Consider the following 13,374-nt stretch of genomic DNA (forward strand, 5'->3'; position numbering starts at 1 on the left):
GGCTAGTCCATGGAGCAGGCATAGCCCTGGATCACTGTTTCTCAATCTCTTAGCTCAAATATATCTCCTGCTTGGGTCTGCAGGCTGGACATACACAGGAAGGTCTTATCTAATAGTGCGATGACTTTTATTCCATGATCCTTCACTGTCACATGTTCTGATCATACACAGGCTTCTTGTTAGACTTCTGTCCCTGAAGCTACCACTCAAGGGATTAGGAGATAAAAGGTAGGAGAATGAAGCAAACGAACCAGTGGTCAGATGTGTGATAGAGTCCCTTGCTAATTACAACTTGAAACTGATTGAAAATGAGACTTAATGTCAGTTGTATATATTTGTTAATTTCCCCCCCACTGGTAAATGACTGTTCTGTAAGATACTGCTTCATTCAGGGCAACTTATCTTTTTACCTGGGAGGAACTTATTTCCATTAGCATTGGCACACTAGCTACATATCTCACATTTAGAATGTTTCATATGATTAAACTCAAACACTGTTTCTGAGGTGTGCGTACTCTTCCAACTGGCTCTTCTTTTGTGTTATAACAATGCCTTTAATTTGGAAACAAGTTAGGGAGCTCTTTCTGATTACTAGGCATACTGTTAGCGGAAACTGGCAGCCAAGGACTGGTAACTGGCTTAATAGAGGCACAAGCTTGTGTTCTCGCCACCAAACACTATTGCAGAGGCTGGCCGCTCAGCTATGTGTAGTGGATTTGTGTCCTGATAGACCCATGTTTCTTCTCTTGTTCTCCTACCCACCCGCGCCCTCCCAGTGTGATTTGTATTAATCATCATCATTTCTTTTTCTTCCTTTACAGAGCTATTAAGAATGGCAAAGGATTGCACAGCAAGAAAGAGGTGCCCATCCACCGTGTTGCAGACATCTCGGGGGTGAGTTCTGTCCCTGGCTGGAGCTGTGTGGCTCAGAGGCACCAAGAACTTGGCCGCCTATTCTCCAAAAGACTTCAGCTTATGTGTTTTCAGTAGCTCGTTTGATATCGGGCACTAATGGTGAATTTTTTCTAGGACTTCTGTTTAGGCATCTATAGAGATCCTGTTTTAGATTCTGGAAAAGCAGAATTCAAGCTAGGGTATAAAACCTCCTTCTGTTTCTTCACCTCAATAGTGATGAGTTCACAGTATGCCTGTGTTGCTTTTCTATTCAAAAGTCCTTATGAATTGGAAGATACTCCCATGTGTATTAAAATGAAATTATGTCTCTTTAAAATCTTTGTTTGATTCTCACTAATAGTGGAAAACGTAATGGAAAGATTGTGAGGAAAGGCCACGTGTAGGTTTTAGGACAAGTTTAAAGAATCATAATTTCCACATCACTTTCTCCTCTAGTTGCCTGTAGATGTCAGAAATGAGTGAGCCTCTTCTTAATACTAGATAGAAATATTGTAGAAAATTGGATGACAGCAATAATTTTGAGCTAAAAAGGCTATGTCCAAATGACTGTTTAATGATTAGGACGTCACACTTGCTCATTTGGCATCTCTTTGGGGCCAATAGATGGCTTTGTTAGTTGAGTTAGTTCATGCAACACCTGTTTATTGAGTGTCTACTGTGCCAGAACCTACTGTAGGCACAGAGAAAACAGCAATGAACAAAACTGATGAAGTCCCTACATCAAGAGGCGAAAGGAGACCTAGCAATGTCAGGTAGCAGCAGCAGCAACTGCTGTGAAGACAAGTAAAACCAGCCAAGGGGCAGTGAGTGGGTCACATGTTGATTGTGGTCAGGTGACCAGGGACAGCCAGCTTATGAGCTCATCAATTCTCTGTTTCTGGAATGTGCACCATCTACTTCAACTCCCATAGTCACTAACCATCAAGGGGTCATCCAGGTGATATGTAGGGGGGACCACATAGCCCTGAGGAGGGGAAAGAGAAAGGGCTCGTAAATCTTGGACACTCAAGGAATGTGCCTTGGGCACTGAAAGAGAACTACATAACACAGACTTCCAGCACAGCCCACAGCCGTGATGAATGAGAGCATATTATCTTCCTCCTCAGTTGTGTTCCCAAGCCTGGCTAAGGGTTTGCCTGTTGGTTCTTGTGGTTGCTGATTATAAATGTGTGGCCAGCTCACCTTTGCCTAGGTATGGTGGCCACCAATTCATTTTAAGCAATGGGATTCTGTTGAGTTTTCTTTATCTGTCGCCAGTGAACCACAGATAACAGATTAAACAGCTTTACCGACATTAATTGGACTTCCATCAGCAAGTTGTATCTCTGTTCGATGCTCAAGACACCTTGAGAAACATTGTTTGTACCCACTAATCCTGAGCACCCCAGAAACCTGATGCTAATGGCCTTTGAGCCACGGGTGTGTCTGCTGCAGCTCATTGTTAACAGGCATGACTCCCAGTGAAATGAGAGCTGGCTGGCTTTCTCTGTGGCTCACCCTGCGGAGTTATTATTTACATATACATTATGAATTTCCATGTGTATCTGCTGCGCCATTGTCAGCAGTATTTTCCTTAATGCCATTCTTTTAGTGAAGAAGTTGGAACAATCAAAGGGCAGTTTTTTAACTGTTCAACTGCAGGGGGAAAACAGTTTTAAATATCTGTTTCTGGAGAATTCAGTGGAAGGCTCTTTTACCGAGGATCAGATATGTCCATCCAAATGCACATCAGATAGACACTCCAGAACCTTCCAGCATGTCTGTGAACTTGAGGCGCGCTGTCTTCTTGGCACCACCAGCATGGTATCCCGGGATCTTTATTGCTACCTTGACACAATTTCTTATTTTTTTGTCTCTCGTGGCCTTGGGCCTTAGGAAACCTTGGTTTTGTTTTTTTACCCCTCCTGAACATTAGCCCAGTTTCATACATATTTATTCCCTTTTCTGTCTGGATATTGGAGAATTAGGTTACTCTTAAGTTATTTAAAAATAAATGCCAGTTAAATCTCCCTTGGTTACCCCATAAATAAAAGAGGAAGGCTTGAGCAAGTGAGAGAGTGAAAGGGAAAAAGCTATTCCATTTAAATAGATGTCAGGATGACCTTGTCTTCCTTCACGACACATTATTCAGCTTAGATCGCAGGGGTATTTTCGGTGCCCTCTGTAATCGAATATAGTCTCCCCCTTTTAACCTAACCTTCTTTCTTAACAGTGTGGTGTTAAGTGTGTTTCCATGTTGGGTACCCTTGTGCCATTTAAGTGAGGTATATGGGTTTTCAGCTCCCGGCAACATCCGGCAATGTCACTGTCTGCAGGACGGGTCGGCTCAGGTAGTCAGACAAGCAAACGGATGAAGACAGAACCCCTGGAGTAAAGGTGGCCTAGTACACCCTACGTAATGGCTTCATAAAGGTTTCTTAATCTTTTTTAATCTTGTGCTGTGTCCCCCACGCACGCATTGATCCCCCTTTTAGTTGCAGGGCATGATAAATGAAAGTTTCTGTTGTACTGACAGTACATACAAAAGACTGCCAAAAGAATTTACTGTGAACTGGTATTTGTGCATAATTCCTGCCCCCACCCTAATTCACATCCTTAGGGGGGGACAAAAGACTCACATTTTATCTCCTGAACACGTTCAAGGTACATCCTGAATAGAAGAGGTTTTGTTGTATTAGTGAAACAAGTAACTTGTAAATTTGTTGTCATCTTAGGGTCTTCCACATTTTGGAGGTGAGTTTCTCCCCAGTGTCCTTATCTCTTCTCTTAGATTTTCAAATGCAAATTTCAGTGGGTAAAGGTCAAGAGTGTATATTTTTTAAAAAGTGCATTAACTTATTTGACCTCAGCAAGTGCAGGATCTGCTTGGTAATGGGGGAGGTATTTGATCCAAGCACAGGAGTTTGGGGGTGACTACCTGCTTTGGCAAGTGGGGCACCAACCTCTGTGATGACTAAACAGGCAGGGCTTTTCCTGCCCATTGATCAGCTCTCACTGGGACGGGCCTGAGCAGGGCAGTTTTTAGCTACTAAACTCATTTTTTCTAACTTTACACCTGCTGTTCCAGCTGTGCCTCCTCCACTCCTTCCCATATGGTCACTTCTTAACATAATGACTTTTCAAAAATATTATGATAGCTTCAACTTTCAGGTTTTGTTTTTTCTTTGTTACTGTCGATGATTCTTGACATTAATGTCATATCACTGTTTGGTTTTCCATAAGGTTCACAAAATCCGTGTGTCAAGCCAACTGCATGAACCCCACCTTTTGGCTGGGGCTTTGTTCAACCTGAATCTTACCACATCAGTTTTCAGGGTAGCTGCGAGAGAAGTCAAGGAAATACTGCGGTTTGGTTATTTGGATAACAAAGAACTTCCTAGTCACCTTTATTTCTAGTTTTTCAAGGTGTGACAGATATGGGGGCGTCACAGGTACTGTCTCGTGTAGTCCTTTCACTAGCAGACTGGTTTTCCTTCAGGTGAGGATGATGTCATGAATGTGAAACCAACTAAGAATTTGACCAGTGTGACACTAGATCTGATTTGATTTCGAGGCAGGTTCTGCAGTGACTGCTTCATTCCAGTACATCCACGTTTGCACTGGGGAGCGTTGTTTTCCCTTGATCCCATCTCCACTCCCTCCCTTGCAGGCGTACAAAAAGTGAGAATGTGCATGTCAGTGGAATATAAGGCCGTTCCCTTATCTTTGCTTTATTATTGTTTTTGCTGCAGTCTACTCTGTAATAAATACAATCTCCTGCAGATATAGGGTAATATAGGCAATGAAATGGGGCTGGTGCATGACTTACGATTGCTCTAGTAAATCAGACAAATCAATTATGGTTCTGAGATGCAACCCCTCGGGTTGCAGCCAGCACAACCGACTTCTTCCTGTGCCTCCCTCCACGCCTTCTTTTTCCACTTTTGCAGGAGTAGGACTCAGTGAGTCATAGTGTCTGTCCCACTCTTTCTCTGTTTCCTGTTGTCTTTGTTCTTTCCTCTCTGGTACACGAGGAGATGATGATGTTTGTTCCTTTGTTGATGGCACCACTAGAGGGTACAACCTCAACCAGCCTCCAGCTCGTTCCTCTCATTTCTAAAAGTCCCAGGACAGATTGCTGGAATGAGGTTGTCCTGAACATCCTTGACTTTTTATGACAACTCATTTGTTAATTTTGCTGTTGTTCACTCTGTACTGCTCTCTTCCTTTTCCATCATGAAAGCCTTTTTTTTGTTAGCTGCTGCTATGCTCACTTGGATTTTGGTTTCTTGCTCGGCTTTACACACTCATTCTTTTTGTAAACTCCTCTATCCATGGCCAACATTGTTGGGCCAGCATAGTGTTACTGATAAAACTGTGTGAGTCAAGACTAACGCTGGGGATGGGCAAGTGTGGAGAGGAGAGACGTAGTCAGATTTTTGGGGCCCTTTTATATCACGGATTATATCATGAATAGAAGACTTGCAGAGCTGACCAGTGAGATTCTGACTTGCAGATAAAAGAATCCAAGTGTTCCTTTGAGGAAGGAAGGTGGCAAGTATATATGTAGAATTTTTTCTAGACTATTCTGCCGTTTGCCTTCAGTTCCTGATTTTCCACTGTGTTCTTGAACCTGAATAGCATTGTCCTCTTTGCTTCAGGGCACTTGAAGCAGTCCTTCCTAGAGAGAATTGGAGACCATTACAAAAGTTTTCTTTCCTTAGCTCCCAATGAAGTTGGGCCTCAGTGGAAGTTTGAAAAATAATTTTTGCTAAAGAGAAATAAAAAAGTGGTTTCCTAGTAAGCCCAAAAGAGGTAAAAACCCATTCACCTAGGGACTTTATAAATTAGGCCTGTGTTAATTACAGTTTTCCTTTCATGTCTTCCGATCCACTCGTTTAGATTTTTTTTTTCTTATTCTCATAAAATTTGAAAGTTCCTTTCTGCCAACTCTCTGTTCTTTCTAATCACTGATAATTTGGTAGCACAAATGCTCCTTTCACTTTGTTCATTGCATGTTCCTCTTCCTTGACTTCAAGTCTTCTCATATCCCTCTTGCGCCCATGGCACGAGGCCTGGCCTAGGTAGGTCTCTGTGACCTGGAAGGATTGCTTAACACTAAGGTTCCCTTCACACCATAGCCGCCGGCCCCATGGCAGAACTCTGTATTCAGCACCCTGGGGAAATCTCAAAGGAACCTGTCTGCTGAACGAGCCCTCTAGAACCAGTGCCATGTGCTCCATAAATAGGGTGGCCTCCGTCCGGGAAGCCACGGCTAGTGCTGTGACAGGTTCCGTGCATCTGTTCTGTTCAGAGCCCGGTTGTCATGTACGTTGAAGGTGCTGCTCTCAGCCCTTCTCCACTGACCCAGAGGTGAGGGACTCCTGCACTCTGGATTGCAGTGTGCAGCTAATGGGTGTGGATTCTTGCTGCTCAGAACCATGTGCTGAAGCCCTGTGGGACCCCACGCCTATGACGCCACAGTGGTAGCTGCTCTGGAAGTTTCCAGCTGTGGGGAAAGCTGAGGCTCTTCTCTTTTTTTCCCTTTCCTTCTTCCTTCCCTCTCCTGCCTCTCTCTTCTCCTTCTGCAAAAGAGTTGGATGTCGTTAAGGTGCTCATGATGGTGTCAGCATCAGCTGGTCGCCCTCCAGAACCGCTGAAGGCATTGTTTTATTGTCTTTCGTCCAGAAGTCCTGTCAGCTATAGGATCCTGTGTGGCCACTTCTTGTTTCTGAAATTCTCGTATTCAAACTTCCCAGAGCTGCAGGGATGTCCCTCTGTCCTTCTGATAAATCGGAAAGCATTTGTGCTTTCCATGGAAATAGGGAACTCCATCTTTCTCTCAGGTTGAACAAGTTTCTGAATGAGAACTGGAAAGAAACTCTTATGGTTTGGGTTTTTTTGGGGGTTGTTTTTTTTTTGTTTTTAAAAATTGTACGTCAGCATCTACCACAACTAGTTAGAGGTCGTGTAAGCAGCTCCTTTTACAAACTTAATCCATTTTTTCCACTGAGTTCCGTTTTGTGTGAGCACGTGCACCATAGGGCACTAAATTTAGGACAGCGTCTCATACCTCTTTATTTAGTAGAAATATCAAGAGGAATTGTCAGAGGTTTTGAAACAGGGATTATTACTGGGTATCCCTTTGATGGATTGCTGGGTGCTGCCTTATATACCCTTTGGGGTTGTTCTATCCGGGTCTGCTCATTTGTTTTTCACTTACGTGGAGAAGAGAATTTAACTTGTGAAGGCCTTGTGGTGATACAAATGATTGCTGTTTGGTACAATTCCTATAGAGATAGAATAGATTTCCACCCTGGGAAAGAATTGACTTCAAATGCTATGTTTTCACTCTGCAGTTTTATATCTCTAGCAAATTCATTTCACCGTTCTTGTTGCCAATATATGTCTGTTCATCAGATTCTCCTTTGAATCAGTTGTAATGTCTTTCTGGTTCCTTTATTAATTGGTGAGTTAAAAGAAAAATGTTGACATGTATCCATTTTATATGTGTCTGTGAGCCATGATTTTACCTGTTGAAAACTTTCCTTTAAGAAGAGAAGCAACTGCAGCAACAAAAAAATGCTAAACCATTTGTAACATTGTGCACTAAGAAATCCTATAATTTTGTGATTTGAAAATTTTCTTTTATTGTGTATTCTTTACCTGTAATTGTGAAGTCATTTGATTTTGCAAGTTCTTTAAAAGTTCTGAAGTAAGTGTCTCGTTCATCTGCAAAACGCCTGGTTGCACGCCTCTCCCTTACTTGATCTACCATTTGATTCACTGATATGACAGACTTCTGTTGTGGAATATTCAGGTACCATAGCAGATTGAGATGGGGGTCGGCATTGGAGACTGAGCAATATTTAATCAGGTGACTTGCCCAGAGGTGGAGTGCTATTAGAGACGGGGATTATTTGTCGCCTCTAGCAGTAAATATTCTTTTTTCCAAAAATAACCGTAGACTTGATATATCACCAGAACAAATTCTGTTTTCAGGTAGTTTTATGCAACACATTTTTCTCGCCCCCTTCTGATAGCTTGTTTAACTATGACTTCACACACAGGAATGAATACTGATGTGCCCTTTGGAACCAGGATCCTAGCTTTTTTCATGTAGGTGTCCTGAGCTGCAATGATTTCTGTCTGTCTTCCTTTGTTCAGAGAAAGCAGAAAGATTTCTGTCTGTCTTCCTTTGTTCAAAGAAAGCAGAAAGGAAATTGAGAGAGTCTAGAAGCTTTTTTTCCAAAATGGCATGTCCTTCCAAAAAGAGTCTCTGCTAGCATAGATTCAGCTCTAGCTGGGTCATGCATGCCGGTTCTCTGGGTGCAGATGGATATTGTTTTGTGATTCTATTTCATGGGTCCAAATTGGTTAAATGAGCCCATTACAGTCTTGGCTAAATGAATGTGAGGGTATTTTGAAGGCAGCTGATAAAATACCTGATTCCCAGGTTCAGGTGTGTGATTAGGTTTTCTGCTCCGTCCCTTGGCTGCTGAATGATGTGATAAAAGTTGAAATATTTCTGCCCAGCCACGGCTTCACTCTTCACTTCACCATCATAACACTACTTAGCCCTTGATTGAACTCATTTTGTCCTGTGGCTATTGCTTATATGAACATCTCAAAGTAAGTCATTTTACTAACTTAGACATTCTGCTTACCCGTGTTTTAAGGTTTTATTTCACATGCTTCCAAAATATTCCCTACAGAATATGTTGTACAAAATTTTGGACAGTGCTTGCACTGTTGATGTCCAAATAAATAATCCTTGACTCAGAATTCAGGGTTGTTTTGGAATATCCTAGTAGTTTTGTACTTTACTTCCTCAGATTATAGTGTTCTCAGAACACTATATGATAGAACGCCTAATCCAATATCAGATTTGGGAGGTGTCTGAGAAAATTAGCTATACCAAGGTTTTGAATTTGGAAGAAAGGGGCCTCCCTGATGGTGCAAGGGGTTAAGCTTCAGCACTATGGAGCTATCAGCAGCCACTGCAGCACAAGTTCGATCCCAGGCCAGGGAGCTGACCCACATTGCACAGCAGACCTCTCCTGTCTCCCCGCTGCTCCCCTCAGCAGTGTATTTCAGTCAGTCCGCCTGTTCTGCTCCCCCCTCTGTCTCTGGTGAATCCTCTCACCCACCGTACCTCTGAGCTACCCCCCAGCTCTTATATGCATAAATAAATAAAATTAATCTTAAAAAAAAATAAAAGAATTTGGAGGAAGACCTGTCTTCTATCCTCCTTTACTACACCATGCCTAGATCCTTCACCCATTAATGTTTTATATCATATTCTGTCTATTCCACTGCTTAAAGTTCTTAGTCCTCTTTCTTTGACCATATTACTAATTAGTTCTTGTGGTGGTGGCTTTTCTTCCTCTTGGAATGTTATCTCTTTTTCCTGACCACACCTTTATGCCTTTTTTAACACTTACAAAATTATTTTTTACCATGATTTTGCACTTATTGATATGTTGATTGTTGACTGTTCTCAAGTTGACATATATGCCGTGTTTTCCCTTAAACCCCTTAGTTCTCAAACCCCTAAGAAAGGGGCATTTTTTGGTATCTCTTCACAGAACCTAGTTTAGGTTTGATTTACCAGGTGGTGGCCAAAAGCAGTTTGAAATTATGTTTGTAGAAGATGTGACCTGGCCCTTAGCTACAGGGTTAACTTTTCTGGTGAATAACTAATCAAAGGATGCAGCAGAAAGGAGGCATACTTTCTAGAATACAGTGTTGTGTGTTGTCATGATCAGTAGCATTGCCTTTAACATCAGGTCACCCAAGTTCAAGTCCTGGCTTCCTGGCTTTGTCACCTTGAAGTTATTGAACGTCTCTCTACCATTCTTACCACATCTGTAAAGTGGGTGTAATAATGGTTTCTTACCTCATTAGGTAAGAGCTCAACATACAGCAATGGTTCACATGGTTTTGATGATTATTAAACTGCTGAGCATTCTGCCTAACCCTTAAGAATCCTCTAGAAATGATAACTGCCACCATTATCATTGGTAGTATTTACATTTCAAACTCTATCCAATTCACATCCCAAATCATACTCCTTCCTCTCCCAAGTTCTTTTACCGCCTCTTTATCTTGCATTTGACATTTAACATATGCTATCTGGCTTGTTTTTTTAAAATGTACTTGTCATGTTGAGTCAGTGAATGATCAAACAATAAGTGTTTATCAAGAGCTTTTTGTACGTCAGACACAATGCTGGGTGTTGAGGATTTAACATTAAAAAAGACATGTGGTCCTTATAGGGCATTCACAGTTCATTATGTAATTACAGTTGTGGTAGAAGTGGAGTCCTGTGAGAGTTTGTACTTGTGGCCAAGCTTATTCCAAGTGGTCAGAGAAAGCTTTTTAAGATATGTTAAAATGAGGCCTAGAGACGAGTTAGCAGGCCTTTTCATCCCTGAAGCTCTGAGGTAGAAATTGCTTGTGTTCAAAAAGTCTTGCCTGAGAAGGGAGGACGACTGGAACTAAGGTTGTGAATGATTGAAATGTTTATACTTTGTGATATGATTAAATGAGTGAATATATGCCAAGTATTTAAGGATGTTGAATTTTGACTGAAAACTGCTGATGTGGGAATGACGTAATAGGTCAGTCAGCATTACACACATAGGCTTGCATGCACAGTGATACACACACACAAGCTGGAGATAGGCTTGCAACAATGAGTGCCTTTTGGACCCTGGTTAGGGAGGACATTGCAGTATCCGCGGGGTTGGCTGAATGGCCACTGGAACCAGGGTTGTGACAGTGGATGGGAAAAGATAAATTTGAGATTCAGTTTAGTAGAAGAACTGGTACAGTTTGGCGATTGCTTGGCTCAGGGATCAAGAAAAGAAAGAGTGAAAGCACTTGTCAGGCTTGGGCATCCTAAGTGTCTGGCACAGATAACTGGTTGGTGCTGCTCCTTTTCTGATGCAGTCAACACTGATGGTGTATCTTTGAAAGGAAAATTAAGGATTTCTGTACATGTTAGAATTGAGGTATGCCTGAGCCATTCAAGTGTCTAGAGCTCATAAAAGTGACCTGGGCTTCATGTATGAATTTAGGACTCTTGCGTTATAAATTGCACAAAACTGCCCAGGAAATACTGAGTGTAGAGTCCCTAAGCATAGCTTTTAATTTCCAAAATGTAAAGATCATACATAAGTGTGAAGAAACTTTCAGAGGCACTTCCTGAGCTGTCAGCAGAATATCACAGGAGAGAGCCACATGGCACAGGAGTCACTCTGCTGCTTTTGATGACAATGGGAACTGTCCAGGGGTCTAGCAACGTGGGCTCCTGGTGCCCTTCATTCAGAGTAGTGTCTGTGGGGCTTGCTAGATGTCTTCCCTCATCAGCAGGAACTGCATTAGCTATACCTTTTGTTTTCAGTTTCCTAACAGTAGTAAACGAGTAAATGACTGTAATGATAGTCTCTCTATAGTTTTGAATGAGTGAGAATCTTCAAAGCATCCATAATTACATATGTACTGACGAAGGTAATGGCAATGATGTGAGATTCTTCACTGAAAAAACAATTTTCTTCTGTTTTCTTGGCTGAAAACTGTCTCAATTCTCTGCCATCATTCATGAGTCCCAGGTACATAGATTTCCCCTGGTGGCCTGGATCCTTTTGTGATGGGCTAACCTGCATGTGATTCCATCCTAACAGAGCTGTAAAGTCACTGGGAGTAGCAGGATTAATTCTGTGTTTTTCCTTAGGAAGAATTAGGATTCCCAATACACTGCATTTCTGACTATTTTTTTTTTAATTTATATAATTCTTACATCATTTTTCATTTTTGTACAATGTATGCATTTTCATTTTGGTTATATTCCCCATACAATTGCAACCCCCCCTTATTTTGATCCTAATCCTTCCTCTCCTCATCGCCCCCCTCCCCTGTAGTGTGTCTCTGGTTTATAGTTGCTTGTTGGTTTTGATTTTTACTTTGTATTAAATAATCTTTCTCCTGGTCCCTTATTTAGGTTTTCTAAATTCCTGCTATGAGTGAGACCATCCAGTATTTTTCTTTTTCTTTCTGGCTTATTTTGCTGAGCATGATCCCTTCTAGCCCCATCTTGCATTTCTGACTACTTTAAAGATACTTTTCTGTAAGTGTAGTTTCACTATGGGTTAAGCCTATTCCATGCACACTTTTCATGTCTGCCCAAAATCCGAGGTACTTTTGTTAAATGAATTTCTGAAACCCCAACACTGGGGCTCCCTGAGGACCCCATGCTATGGCATGACTAGGAATACACCTTTTCCCTCAGATTGTGCTTATGTGTGATTTTGTTTTCCACCCTATTGTTGGCACTCCTTTTGGCTCTGAATCATAATTATGTAAGCCTAGCCTTTATTTTTCATTCCTTAGGAAAAGGGGGTACTTCGATGTCATCACTGCCATAAAGCACTGTGCACAGATGCTGTTTTTGAAAGAATCATGCAGAAAATTCACTTGCAGTTTTAAGTCAAGATGTTTTTCCAAATCAATTTTACTGACTTTGTTATAGTGCCCATAATATTTGTCTTAAAATAATACAGAACAGTTATGAAGAACTCATAATTTTGAATATTGGCTCTAAGAGAGGGGAGATTCAGTTATCTGACCTAAATATAAGTTTATCTGAGGAAAGCTGAATCTCTTTTTAAAAACCAAAACTTTTTTATTTTTTATTTTCTTAAGATTTATTTATTTATACAAGCACTGGGTACAGTCAGAAGCACAGGAGGGTGAGAGAATTCACCAGAGCAGGGAGCAGAGCAGGCAGACTGACGAAATACACTGCTGAGGGGAGCAGCGGGTGTGGCAGGAGAGGCCTGTTGCACTATGTGGGATCCTCGCCAGCAGCCAGGGATCGAACCTGCGCTGTAGAGGCTACAAGCAGCTTCACAGCCCAGCACTAAGTCGCTGCGCCCCAAAATTTTTGGGAAGGCCCCAAAATTTTTGGTTTTAAATGCATCGATATAAGTCAAAATAAGAAAATAAAACCACCTCTCCTACTGCTGCCAGAAATTTTAAAATAAAATGACATCCATTTACTAAAATGTGTGGAGGTTTTTCCCTTACCCCCCATTTTATCTTATAAGAAATATAAGCTTTAAGGTCTTTTTCTGTTTTATTCTTAACTCTACATAATCAGGGCCTTGAAAAGTGTTTTGCACTCGGTTTTGTGCTCAGTTACTTTTCTACATAATTATAACTCTCCAAACTATGAATTTTCTTCCTGAATCTCACTACTTTTAATATCTGCCTAATATTCTGTCTTATGAACTTGATGTCATTTATTTAGTCAGCTTCCTTTTTAAGTTAGTTGGACTGTTTTCTCCTTTTATAAACAATGTTGTATCCTTCAAATCATTGTCTGCATATTTTCTTAGAACAGTTTCATAAAGTAGAAACTTAGGCCAAGGATTATCATATAGTTGTTGTTGTTGTTTTTTTTTAACATCACCATTC

General features: G+C 41.3%; 1 protein-coding gene across 1 annotated transcript in view; it reads left to right on the forward strand.

The window, feature by feature from the left end:
- Positions 1-13,374, forward strand: part of SND1 (staphylococcal nuclease and tudor domain containing 1) — a gene marked incomplete at its 3' end in the record, with an annotated part of 403,529 nt that overhangs the window by 235,096 nt on the left and 155,059 nt on the right. Inside the window, exon 14 of the mRNA XM_084230071.1 lies at positions 822-894. Within this exon, the coding sequence (XP_084086197.1) occupies positions 822-894 (73 nt within the window). The remainder of the gene's footprint in view (positions 1-821; positions 895-13,374) is intronic.

Source organism: Talpa europaea (genome assembly GCF_964194135.1).
Source record: "Talpa europaea genome assembly, chromosome: 3".
In the NCBI taxonomy this organism is placed as follows: domain Eukaryota; kingdom Metazoa; phylum Chordata; class Mammalia; order Eulipotyphla; family Talpidae; genus Talpa; species Talpa europaea.